At 43.3% G+C, this 13,980-nt stretch overlaps 1 protein-coding gene across 2 annotated transcripts in view; it reads right to left on the reverse strand.

Annotated features, from left to right (window-relative positions):
• Slc25a13 (solute carrier family 25 member 13) overlaps positions 1-7,835 on the reverse strand; it is a 76,444-nt gene extending 68,609 nt beyond the window's left edge. Inside the window, exons 1-5 of one of the 2 annotated variants that reach the window (XM_021164488.2) lie at positions 7,656-7,835; positions 5,436-5,574; positions 4,576-4,669; positions 4,296-4,380; positions 241-325 (exon numbers count right to left, since the gene is read on the reverse strand). In XM_021164488.2, the coding sequence (XP_021020147.1) occupies positions 241-325; positions 4,296-4,380; positions 4,576-4,669; positions 5,436-5,574; positions 7,656-7,712 (460 nt within the window). In that variant the 5' untranslated portion in view covers positions 7,713-7,835. Of the gene's footprint in view, positions 1-240; positions 329-4,295; positions 4,381-4,575; positions 4,670-5,435; positions 5,575-7,655 lie in introns of both variants that reach the window. The other variant, XM_029478916.1, reaches the window with a different exon arrangement.
• Between the last annotated feature and the right edge of the window lie 6,145 nt (positions 7,836-13,980).

The raw sequence follows: 13,980 nt of genomic DNA on the forward strand, positions 1-13,980 counted from the left end.
ACTAGAGTTTAAATTAATAGCATATCAGGAATGGCTAACCTCACAGAAGGGAACAAAAATGATCACTTGTAAGATGCCGAGCATGCCCACGTTTAGGAAAAGCCCCCTTGGCTCTGGTCCACACCTAACAGATACAGGCAGGTTGATAACTGACTTGGGGAACAACCACTGTTAGCAGAAGGTGGAGAATCTGAGAGAAGACTGAAGGAACAGTGACAGTGACACTTAGCCATGACTGACCTCCAGCAATAGAACCCAGTCCAAACCTGTAGGCTGACTCTGCGAGCTGCAGAAGAAAGGGCCGAGCAGCATCACCTGAGGCCTTCTGCTTCACGCGTGCCATAAGCAGGAAGCAAGCAAGCCGAGAAAAGAACAGAAATGCATACGGTCACTTAAAATATCACTCACCGGACTCTCAGTCTCATATAAGTCAAATACAAAAAGGAGAACTCGGTGCAAGTTCATCAATTCCTTATTAATAAAAGTGTTTGCTGCTAAGCATGGCTGAAATCATATTGAGACATAAAATCACCACGTGAAAATAACGGTGTAACCAATTTTCAAGTGTTCAATTCTCAGAATGATCATAAAAATGTCATTGTAAAAACTATCAAGGAGACATCATTCTTGATTCATCAAACTGGCTTTTTATTTGAATTTTTGTCTTTGTTTTAAATGGTAATACTTGGATTAGTAAGAATTATTAAAATGTTGTTCTCAAACTCACTGTTAAAGCAAATATGAGCTTTTGAAACTATAATGACATATACCTAAACGCTTAAGTTGAATTTACACTCTGATGCTGCGATTCTTACTTAAAGTTACTGGAGAATTAACAGGAAAAAACGAGTCGGCTCTTTCAAAAGCAGCACTCAGTGCAAAACTTGTGGAGCTGCACTAAATGACCAGTAAGAGAGGATTCAAATCCTGTACTGGTGAGCACTGAGGCACATCTTTACTCCCAGTGCTTAGGAGGCAGAGTCAGCTCTCTGAGATCTGGGCCAGCCTGATTTACATAGCAAAGCCAAGCAAACCAGAACTACAGAGGGAGACCCTGTCTCAAAATTAAATACTAAAATACTATCACTCTTAAAACGAAAGTAAATCATTTAAAATGGTATCCTTAAAGATCAGATGTTGGTAATGAAAAACGTTCACAAAACTCTTTTTTTTTCTTCAATTTTTTATTAGATATTTTCTTCATTTACATTTCAAATGCTATCCCGAAAGTCCCTCATTCCCCCACCCACCCTGCTCTTCTTTGATAAAGAAAATGTAAGGAGTGGGAAAGATGGTTCAGTGCTTAAGGGAACAGGCTGCTCTTCCTGGGACTCCAGGTTCAATTCCTGGCACCCACGGGGCTGCTCACAACCCTGTGTAACTCCGGCCTTTGGGATCTGACGCTTACGGGCATGCGTGTGTTACACCCATGGACATACAAAGAAGGCAATACATTTTAAAAAGGAAAGAAAACCAGCTAAAGGCGCATGGCAGGTGGGTAGGTGTTTGCTATATTCCTTTTGTCTTTATTAAGTGTTTGCAATATTTCATGGCATTTTCTTTACATGTGTGAGTGTTTTGCCTGCTGTATGTGTATATATATATATATATATATATATATATATATATATATATATATATACCATGTGTGTATCCAGTGCCCATGAGGGTGCAGTACCTCCAAAGCAGGAGTTAAAGATGGTTGTGAGCCACCATGTGGGTGCTGGGAACTAAACCCAGGTTCTCTATAAGAGCAACAAGTGTTTTTTTTTTTTACAGTTGAGCCCTTCATGGTATTAACAAAAAATTAAGAGAGTAGAATATGAAGGCTTTTGTTGATGGTGTTAAAATTGTTTGTGGATATATATGTATATATACAAATATATATATATATGTGTGTGTTTTATACATACATACATACATATATATGTGTATATGTAAATATGTATATATACACATATGAAACTAGTATGATATTTTGGCATCTCTATCACCCCGTGACACTCAAAATGTTTATGATGGTCATAACTGAATAGATGAATTATAGGTGATTGAATTTTTCCTTTTTTTTTTTGGCCATCTTCCTAAAATTCATATTTCAAGGCAACCAGATATTTTGTTGTTGCTTTTCTGACCTGTTATCATTGGTATTACTGAGGCCAAACTACTTTTAAATATTGTACTACCCTGTCTGTGTAAATAAAATATTAACTTTGTCACACAAAGTTGTCAAGTGAGAGTGACATTCAGTCAGCACCTAATAACACCTGTTGAATGAATAAATGCATTCAATAAAATTTGTTTTCAGAAGGCGCGATAATTAACATCAGTGAACAATGAAAACAATCACCAAGCTCAGCTACCAACGCACTGAATTTTAACTGCTGTCAGGGCAACACCATTCCAATACAATGAGATCATTTGAAATCTTCAGTCATTTAACTGAAAACAGCTTTACAGAGAAATATGCTTGTCTAAGAAGGGAAAACATTTCTTCCACAAATTCCATGCGTTGTCTCCAATTCCACCCCTGTAGTCTACCTTCATGGTGACAGATGCATTCAAAGAAAGCACACTATTTTATTTACATGCATGAGAACATGCCATACGAAAGATGCTCTGGCCTCAAAACAATGAATGAGAGTATTCTGAAGATGTTAAAGGAAGGAACCTGCCATTACTGCTAATTCTACCTGGAAAGGACAAATATGTTCTTAAAATGACACGCAGGTAAAAGCGTCCATCTGCATGGCACCCCTGTCGAGGGCAAACACTCCACAGGCTGTAGGGTGCTAGGACATGCAAACTGCCCATGCATAGAGCACCTGACTTGCTTGATCTTCCAGGGGCAGTGGGGGTCATGCATTAAAAAAAAAAATCACCCTAAATTTCAGGTAGGTTTGCCATGAATTGCTCTAAACCTCTGAACACCGGCCAATCGCTTCCTACTGTAAATCTCTTCAAATTCCTCCAACCCTTTCAAGGCCAGTACCAGCAAGCACCCATTATAAGCCCCCTCAAAGCTGCAGAGGGCACACAGGGAAATGAAGAGGTGCTGCCGCCAGGGGGGAGAGCAGGGGAGATCTGAAGCAGTCCCTCTACTTTCCTTAATCCCCAAATTTCTACACTAGCTGGTGGCATGCAGACGAAGAGATAATTATCTCAGACACAGTGTCTGAAATCAAAGGGAGGAGAGAGCAAGGCTGCTTCCTCCTCTGCCCAGGATTACACAGTTCTTTCTCCTACACCAGGGGGAATGGCTTCCTCTTTTAACCACAGCCAGCTGGTTTCCCAGAGGTGCCTAGTTAGGATTTACGGAGCACACACCCACTCCTTCCATTTCCATGCCGCACACAACTCGCTGCTGCCCTTGGGTGGGAAGGAGCTAAAGTGGTGGTGGTGGTGGGGGGGGGGTCCTGGCTCCAGGCCTGACAGTCCTAAAAATGCAGCCCGCGTCAACCCATTGTGGTCAAACTGGCGTCGCTGTTCAGACCCAGAGCTCCAAGCCAAAAACAGTTAAGTCTCACAAGATTTGAAGATGGCTTTGCCTTAAAGGAAGTCCTTTTCTTAAAAAAGAGAAAAAAAAAAAAAAAAAAGACATTCTGTCTGTTCATGGATTTATTTTACAAGCACCATGCAGGCATAGCCCATGCAATGAAGGCGTGCTCTCTCAGGCCCAGCTACAGAGCGAGGAGGTCCTGTGTCTTAAGTTTCTAACTCCCACAACTTTGAGACATGGGCTTCTGTTAACCATAAAATAAAACCTAGCATTCCTAACATTGTTTCCACATAGCTTATGAATCCTTTCACAGAGAAAATAGGTCTAAAAGCCTCTGAACTATGACTCCAGACTAAACAAAATTATCTCATTTCGATACTCAGAGAAACGGAAGGCATGGCTGTTAGACAACGCTCTGACAGTACCCCACTGAGGTGCAACGTTATCGTTCATTTAGCAAAGCCAGATGCTGCTGGGGACAGTCACAAGAGCAAGTGCTTCATGCCCATATGCCTCAGGACCAGATGTAAGGAAGAAAAGAACTACTTGTTTTGGGAGTGTTGGGATTTCCATTGTTGGGGCCACAGCCCGGTCTTTCTAAGAAACACATGTTCGTATCTGTTCACCAGAAGGTTGCTCAACAACTCCCCTTTCAGCCTCCTCAAAATGCCTGAATTTGGGGACCAGAATTGGAAAAACAGTTAAGTCAGAAACCAATGCTGGAAATCCAGTGGAAGTGCTAGGGGCCTGGGTATCTCTGGAAAGCACCAGGAGAGAAGTCACTCCCACCACTCACCTGCCTCTGGGCCTCGGCCAAGTTGAAGGGTAACATTCCTTCCTCTAGGGGGGCGATCCGCTCAATGTCTGCTAAGGTCATGCGCCTGGACAGAAAGCAAACGATGATGAAGTCCCAGATTTCTTAAATTTACATGATGGAATTCTAGAACTTTCCTTTTATCGCTTCCCATATTTCAGCGTAGGCCTTCATTATTTGGTTTCTGTCTCTCTTGCTGAAATCTCCCTACACCTAGCTCCTAACCTTATTTTATTAAACTAACTTAAAAAAGGCAACTTACCCCCTCGGCTCATATAAATCTGCTAACTGAAACAAGATGTCAACTTCCATGGGTGTAACCTGACCAAACTTCTGGGCTGCCAAAGCGAACTCCTCTGTATGGAAAGAGAGAGAGAGAGAGAGAGAGAGAGAGAGAGAGAGAGAGAGAGAGAGAGAGAGAGAGAGAGAGAGAGAGATTCAGAAAGATCAACGCTAAATTCAGTGTTCAGCCAAAGCGCTAGAGGTGTACACACCACCACAGTTATCATGAAGTCATCCCAGCTCTTTCTCCCACTTGTTCAAAGGATGTAGAACTCCATCCCAACCACCACTGGGAGTAAAGCTGGGTGCCATGTGAACGCTCTAACAAATGACACGGGACGGGATTCAAACTACACTGACATTTCGGATCCCCAAGTTATTTTTCTAGGGTTGTTGTTTTTTTGATTTTTTTGGTTGTGTGTGTGTGTGTGTGTGTGTGAGAATCCTATTGAAATGCTGATAATATCTTCTTCAAGTTCATGGATCACATTATGCTATCATCAATACAGGTTTGTGGGACCCACATGTGTTTTTGAGGTCCACTGACCGTTTCGCTTAAGTTCTTGTAAAAAAAAAAAAGATTCAACAAATCTTGTATCTTCACTTCATTCAAAGGCTGTTTTCTGTTTCTCAAAAACTGAGTGTAGATTGCTTTGTTTGCTTTAGTTTGTCTGATCAAGGTCTGGAGGACACACATCACCAATTAATTTACCATGTATTGGAAATGGAGCACCAGGAATGGGACAGCAAATTCTACTATAAACTCCAGACTGCCTTCTTCACTCCCTGTCCCCTGCTCCCTAAGACACTTGAAGCAAACATTTTGATATGCTCACTCACCCTTAGTCACCTCCACGTCTTTCCTGTTGCCAGCCAGAGTACTGTAGATCTTCCTAATGAGTTCCATGTTGTTAAGGAGCGAATTAAATCCATTAAAATAGGAGAAGCTAACTTGATGGGACCTAGTGCCTCCAGCAGCCTTGCCAAGTTGAAAACAAGAGAGAGAGAAAAATAATAATAATAATAATAAAATAAAAGAGATACAAAGGGCAAGAGGTTACAAAAGTACATATATTTATCACTGTTTTGGAAGTAAAGGGGAATGAATATACAAAAAAAAAAAATCACAATATTTTTCTTTCACTTTAGAAAAAAAAAAAAAAGCTAGAAGTGAATTTTAAAAGTGACTGCAGATAATCATGACCAGGACTTATACAAGCCCTGGAAAACTAAATAAAATACATGTGTAGGAGTATAACAGGACCAGTAGTCATTTACAGAGTTCAAATTTCAGTTGGAAATGTTTTATAAGTTGGTTTATTTCATCTAATGAGCAAATCTTAAGGCCTTAAACATAGAAAGGATAGCACCCGCTTGCATGTGTTCACGCATGCAAAGCTGCATTATGTTGGTGCAGACAGACTCTGAGGAGCAGCTAATGCATCCTCAATATCAAAAGTTGTCTTAATACTTAAGCCAGCAAGAAATAATCACTTAAGTCCCGAGCCTTTACATTGGTGGACTTAGCCAAAAGAACACGTGTGCTCTGGTAATATTTGAAGATGCCATGTGCCTATCTAGATGGGGGTTGAAGCTGATCGAATTTCTAATAATCAGAATTTTTAAGGAAACATTTCTCTTCACAGGGGACAGGGAAAACAGATAGTATATCCTCTGTGGATAGAACTTCAGTTTGGGGTTTCAAATTCTGTCCGTCCCTAACAAGGCAAAATATTTTTATTAGCAAAGCGCTTTTTTAAAACAGCCACATAAATCTTCCCTTAGTAATCATTCAAAAGAGCTGACCTGAGAGATCACCTGGGAGTGGCGGTGGGGCCGGGGTGAGATTGACATGGAGCCAGAATGGGAAGGGCCATGTATTGGAAACGGAGCACCAGGAAACAAAGAAACTTGCAAGGCCCATGGTCAGCACTGTGGGGAACCCAGACGGCTGTGCATGCACTCACAGTCCAGCAAAGGGAGAGTTTCCAGAGATGTGGCTCCCAAATCCTAGGAATCAGCTAGAAGCCTTAACATTTAGATACTGAGATGTAGCTACCCATCGGTAGTGAAGCACAGACCTACAGGAAACCTGGATTCCATCTGTAATGATCTTCCCTGGTGATCTAGATTGTCCGTGGCCAAGGCCTGGAACCACTACCGAGCATGCTTCACGACACCTCTGAGTTCCAAGAGGTAGTAAGGACATCAGCTGGATATCCTTTGGGATGGGATAGCTATGACACAGGACGGCAGGGATCTGCCTATGACAAGTACTACTGCAACCCCAACAGACACCAAGTGACAATGAGAAATGTCAGCTTTAGACCTTCGGATCTATCTGTGACTCCAACCAGACATCCAAGTGTGCATGTCTGCAGAGGTGCTTGCCTGCGTGTTTCTTTTTCCTTAAATTAGAAACACAAAATCAGCAAGTTGACATATCTTAAAAGATAAGGCAAAATGAAGATGAAGTCATAAATTATTTTTGTTGTTCCTCTTTCTTTCTAATTAGTTATTAACAGATGGGCCCTCTGTATTTATGAATTCTACCTACGCAAATGGAACCAAACAGAATTTTGCAAAGATTTTGGGGCGGGGATTACATCTGCACTGAGTATGCACAGATGTCTTCCCTTGGCATTATTCCCTGACCAGCACAGCAAAACAAAGACTTAAAAATACTGCACTAGATATTACAAATAATCTAGCCATGATTTAAAGTAAGAGAAAATACGTGTACATTATATCCAAAGAGATGTCACTGTGAAGAAATGATCTGAGGGCCTGCAGACTTTAGCATTTGATAGGACTCCGGTACAGGCCTCCAGGGACAGTAAGAAACCACTGAACACATCCCCGAAACACACGATGCAGACAATCAATGAACCTACCCACTAAAATGAACCAAGATATATTTTGGTTTGCAAGGGTGATAATATACATGATCACGTTAGGGTGTTAAACAGGACAATTCCAAGGACTGCTCTTTATTATTCCCGTTTACTTGGCACAAATTAGGGAGAATAAACTACTTCATTAGGACAATGCACAACTTACAGCTACTAGACATTCCTCAACAAAAGGCGTCAGGACATGGGGACGGATGGTGACCATGATGTCCCGGAAGTCAATGGCTGAGACTTTGCCCGTCTTGGCATTGTCTCGTTGCACAAAGGCTTGCTTCGCGTGCTCCAACTGTATTTCCTACGGTTAGAAAAGGTAAGACAGTTAATTTATGTCTCTTTCTTACTGCAAATGACTGCTCATTTTTAAATCAAACAAAAGAAATAAGCCTACATCGTGATTTCACAGGCCCCACCTGCCTGTTTAAATGCTTCCCTCTAAAATACATTTTCCTTTGAAAGAAAAGAACATTTTTCAGAGCAGTGAATAGAAAGCTAATAAAGTACACTGCATTTTAAAGCTTACACTCAGCAGAAACAGAGCCAGGCATGGTGGCACATGTCTGTGATCTCAGCACTTGGGAAGCAGAGGTGGGGAGATCAAGTTGAGAGATTGTCGCAGACACATTGTGACTCTGGTGTCAACCTGGGCTGTATAAGAAAGCTCTGTGTCTAAGTTACTGTTCTAATGCTATGAAGAGGCACCAAGGCAACTCTTATAAAAGAGTTTACAGCTTGTTTCCAGCTTTAGAGGGTTAATCTAAAACAGACAGTCATGGCAGCAAGCAGCAGCTGAGAGACTGTACATTCTTATCTGCAGGCTGAGAGAGGCACGGAGCCAGGGATGGGATTTTGAAACCTCAAAGCCTACCTCCAGCAACACACCGCCTCTGACAAGGTGATACCTCCTAATCCTTTTCAAACAGTTCCGGTAACTGGGCACCAGGCATGAGCCTATGGGGGCCATTCTCATTCAAACCCACCGCACAGTGTTTCAAAAGAAGGAAGAAAAGGGAGGAAAGCAGGAGCACAAGGAAGAGGAGGAGGAAAAAAGTTCAAAGGAATCAAATCAGGCACCTTTCTTCTAGAATCTGAGATATGAAGAAAATAAAAATAAATGAATAAATACATACATAAAGGAAGGAAGGAAGGAAGGAAGGAAGGAAGGAAGGAAGGAAGGAAGGAAGGAAGGAAGGAAGGAAGGAAGGAAGGAAGGAAGTTAGTTCAGTAGCTTCAAAGCCCTGGCTAGATCCAGCAAGCCAATGTGACCACAAGCTAACAGGTAAGCACAGGACTTAACAACAGTGAAGGAATGTTCTCTGCTGGAAGGTGCTAATCCTCACCACTGGCGCTACCCATATGTGGGGCAGGTTAAGTCATTGTCACAAAAGGCTGCCCTGTGCCTGTTGATCCTCCCAGTAGCTGCTGGTGACTTCTCCACCCAAGGCTATGAGGGTCAAAAACAATGCCACATAGAGCCCTGTGTTCTAGACTAAGAAGCTGGAGAGTTTGTGCATCAGAGGAGGAAAAACTGTAGCAGCACACTGGATATATAATTCATATGGCCAAACTCCAACAAGAGTCATAGCTCTCTACTGCTATGCCCAAGAGACAAGTGTAGGCATTAAAACAAACATTGCTTCCCACTGGGGCTCCCTTCATACTACTGCTGCGGAAAGTCGTGTTACCACTTTCCGCAGCACCTTGTCTACCTTCCACACGGACCTCAGAAAGCTAATCTGCATGAAACTTACAAGTATCACCAAAGGGCTATCAAGGATTTCAAATTATTTAAGATGAAATGGGGTTTCACTGGTTAAGGAAGCCATCTCTTAGCTTTGATAACAAGGTGACACTCATCGCTCTATGGGTTACTGCAGTTTGAAGCGACCAGAGTCTCATGCTTCTGTGAAGCTGACTACCTGCTTTCCTTGTCCTGAATGAGAGAGAGGACAAAATGTGATTGACAAAACATTAATAATGACTGGACCTGGGTAATGAATACAGTCATGAGTTATGCTTTCCTGTCTCATTTTCTGTACTTTAAAAATGCAAACACTGGAATTTGAAAGATTAATGACTAAGTGAGAAAATGGTCACTATCTTATTGACTGTTTGCCCTTAGTTACCTACAGCATTGGCCACTTTCAGTGCAGGGCACCCAGATGAACCTTCGTGGGCCCAGATCCTTCTAGAGCCCTGTACTTGATCTTTACTTAAGATGTGCCCCCATCCTGCCCCGGTCCGCAGGTCTCTCTGCTTTTCAGGAAAAGCGCTGCCACAAAACTTCAAAAATTTCTTAGGAGCTAATGATTACTGTCTGCCTCTAAATCTCGCACTCCTACCTGCTGGACCAGCATTTCTAAGGATATATCCTGGATGTATCTTACAAAGGCCATAAAATGACGCATCACTAAGCCCACTATGAATGTCCCCACCTAGGACTCAACTCTTGTCTCTTTGCTGGCTTCAAAGCTTAATTATGGGCAGGTTGGTTTCCCAGTGACACCACCTGAAAAGCTGTCATTTTCAATTCTGTAAGCTTCCTTCCTCCCAAGTGTGAAGCAGTTGCCAAATTATGTTCCCTGAGCCTTTAAGAGTCCACTCGAATGCATCGTTCCTTCTCTGACAGCAGTGGTTCAGTGCTTCCTCAGACCTGGCCTAGGTTCCCTGATTGTCCTCACTGTCAGTCTCTGACCACAGCAGTCCGCCTCACATGCATCCTGCCACCTTTCAAAGTCCCAGATCTAGCCTCCTCTTTCCTCAGTGAACAGATGCAGTGGTCTGAATCACCGAGACCGATCTCCGATGGAAGGTGCTCAGGATCCTGGGGGAAGCACTCAGGGCTACATCTCTGCCATACAGACGCTTTATACAACTGGAAAACTCATCCTGGCCTCTGCACTAAACATCAGCACACTGTCATGTGGTTCCAGAGATGAGCATGTTTGGAGATTCCCCCTTCCATCAGAAATAGAGGTGACACTGTTGGCTTTCCCACCTCTGCCATGGATGAAGTGACACATTCTGCCTATGTCTTTCCCAAGCTGTGCTGTCATCATTCTAGGTACAACGGACACTCTGTGCCACAGACATTATCAATGACAGGCAGTCCGGAAAGCCAACTGAATGAGCAAACCAGGATCTAGTCAACAAAAATGGAGTTGTCTATCCAAGAACCTCCAATTCAAGAGGAAAAAAGACTAACTGCTCAAGACACATAGTGATAAAATGACCTCAGTAGGTATTCTATTGAAAGCAAAGACCATAATAAGTGTTCAATTGAAAGGAGATGAAGGGGCACCATTCTCAGACACACTGTCAGTGCTATAGAAAGCCAAGGTTACCCTGAGCAACAGCAGAGGTGCCCTGTGGGTACTTTCTATTTTCCTAGTTAGAACTCAGTCTTTAGGATCCAGAAGCAGCTTCATATGGCACAGCCAACCTTTCTCCTCACACAGCAGAAACCCAGAACATGAAGACCAGATTGTCTGGAATGGCAAAGGGAAAAACAGATACCACAGGTTGTAGAAGGCCCATGACGGCCACACCAAAAAAGACGGGGTGTGTTTGTGGTGGGAACATATCTGTAAAGGGAATATTGCTTCCTTTGCTGACTGCATTGTCTCAATAGGAGAGCTGGCAGCAGGGATCCTACAAACAGGCAACAAAACAAAACAAAAATTAAAACAAAAAATAAACAAAACAACAAAAACAGCTCCTTTAATCCTGAGGATGAGAAAATTGAGAGCTCATATTTTAACAACTCCTAAAACCTGGAGACATTAAAATTCCATGCTTGAACTTGAAGATGGTTTTGGCTGGTTCTTCTATGTAAACTACATCACTAAAATCAGGGCCTGCTCCCACCCCAGCACGTGAGGGCAGGTCCTGACATGGAACCTAGGCTTGACCAACCTTGACTCCTCCGAATCCTCTTCCCTTGGGTAGTGCCATCGGATGCAGCACACAGGTCATAAGCATTAACCTTACACCATCCAGGGAGGGAGCTGAGGTCCCCCTGCCAGGGGCAGCAAAGCTGGAACTCAAGTCCGGGTGTTCCTTACACACACACACACACACACACACACACACACACACACACACACACACACAAAGTGCCTGCTTGCTACCTGACCATGGTGCATGGGAAGCCCTGGAAAACCTACATTAGGGAACTTGACCAAAACTACACCTGACACTTGGCCATCTAAAAACTATAAGAATTTTATTTTATGTTACTCTATGTATTTATTTAAGCCTGGGCTGGGCTCAAACTTTCTGCATAGCCAAGAATGACCTTAAGCTTCCTTTCCAGTCCCTCCTCCTGCTGAGTACTGGGATTATGAGCATGTGTCATCATACCCAGCTCATTACCATGCTGAAGACTGGACGAGGGCCTCATGCCTGTTAGCTAAGCCTCTACCAAGTGAGCTGCATCCCCAGGTAGGCTTCTGTATTACTCTTCATGCTCTAGATTTTGTCTGTGCCTGGTTTTGTGAGAATATGATAACATTCCTAAGTTTCCTTTGAGGCAAAACCCAATGTGTCCAGAACTCTTGGATCTCCTCACTGATCATCACAGGGCGTGCAAGGTCAACCCATCGGGAGGTGATTCTTCCCCCAGGCTCCTTTCAGCCCTAAGAGCCTGAACGGGGTAGGAGGTGGGAGTCAGGGATGGAGGTGTGGAGTGGGCAAGGGTGGGGAAGCCTGTAGAGCGAAATGCACAGACAACTCTGCAAAGGTTAAACTCAGTGCTGTGCTAGCTTTGAAATGAAGACTGGGCTTAGTACCCACGATACAGTGACCTAAATCCCCCGACAGTATCTATAGCTACCAAAGAGTATCTAACACAGCTATCTGTAAGGGCCACCAAGAGGTTCCTATATGTGTGGCAGGAGGGACAAAAGTGGGAAGGAGAACACAGATGATAACACTCATTTCCTAAGGGCAGGGAACAATGGGAGAACTGTCATTATAATAAAGTATTTACAGGTTAACAGACTGGCAGGTTAAAGAGCCAGGGAAGGAGCCAAGTCACCGTTCTGTATTTCTTTTAAAAAGAAAATCAATGGGAAGAAGATACTGGGGTAGGTTGCAGCATAATACACTAGTCTCTCACTTATAAAACTATTGAGCGATGAAACATCTCCCACAAGCAAGTGTCACTGGTAACACTGTAACTCTGGGCAAAGGGACACCTGTCACAGATTTCACTTTCCGTTGATGGAGGGGAGTGGCAGCCCCAATGACAGAAGACTGTAATGCACCATGACACTATATGGCAGAGCTCAGGTGAGCTAGCTGGTGTCTTAGGCCCTAAGGCTTTTCCTACAAAATGCACACACCAGGGCCTGCTGTCTGGGTCGTGTGTGACAGACACTTGGTAAGTGGTAGCTTTGATTTCTGTCAGGTGAAGGGCTAAAACACCTGTAAAGTCCTTTCTAATCCAGAACCGCTGAGTCATGAGAACCAGTCATAGGCACAGAATGATGGACACATGGACAGGGCAGAGAATCACAGTAGCAGCTCAACCCTAAACATTTACTGCTGGACTAAGGTTGAGGTAGGGTTTTCTTGAAGCCTGTAATAAAACTTATCTTCATTTTACAGAAAGACACATGAAGCAGAGCACAGGGGTGGGAGGGTGGTTAAGTTGACTCAAAGTCACACAGCAGCTGAGCTGAGACGCACACTGAGGATGGTGTGACTCCAAACTGCGAGTCCTCATGGCTGGGCTACTCCGCTCTGGGGAGGATCACAGTGGGATCATAAACTGGCTTAGACCCTAACAAGAAAAAAGAATTTCAGAAGACCTTGAGGTGAGCTGAACAGATTAAAAATACTTTCATCTGTGAGAGAGATGCAATGGGTGGCCATAATGAGAAACAGATTGGACACTTTATGTTAAAAACAAAAGTTAAGCTTTCTATAAAAGGAACACTAAAAGTACCTGGGAAAGTCATATGGGCTGTAAGTCAGGAGAAATGGAAGGTAAACCTTGTGCTGAGGGCGTGCTTTACCGGGGGCTTTGCCCTCTCAAACTCTCAATACCTGAGACTGTAGACTCCATGACTTTCATTCTACATATGGAAACAGGAAGTATAGTGCTTGACGCTAAGTCTGGCCCTGGGGTCTGGTGTGTGTGTGTGTGTGTGCGCGCGCCTATCTGTCTGTCTGTCTTTTGCTATGTAGTGTCAAGCTACTCTAAAACTTAGAATCCTCCTGTTTCTGCCTGTGTGCTAGGGTGCCAGATGTATGCTAACACCACTTGTCTGGGAGCCAGTCTTTTTTTTTTTTTTTNTTTTTNTTTTCTTTTTTCTTTTTTTGGTTTTTTCAAGACAGGGTTTCTCTGTATAGCCCCGGCTGTCCTGGAACTCACTTTGTATGTAGACCAGGCTGGCCTGGAACTCAGAAATCCGCCTGTCTCTGCCTCCCAAGTACTGGGATTAAAGGCGTGTGCCACCACCGCCGCGCCC

The sequence above is a fragment of the Mus caroli genome, chromosome 6, assembly GCF_900094665.2.
Source record: "Mus caroli chromosome 6, CAROLI_EIJ_v1.1, whole genome shotgun sequence".
NCBI classification, from domain to species: Eukaryota; Metazoa; Chordata; class Mammalia; order Rodentia; family Muridae; genus Mus; species Mus caroli.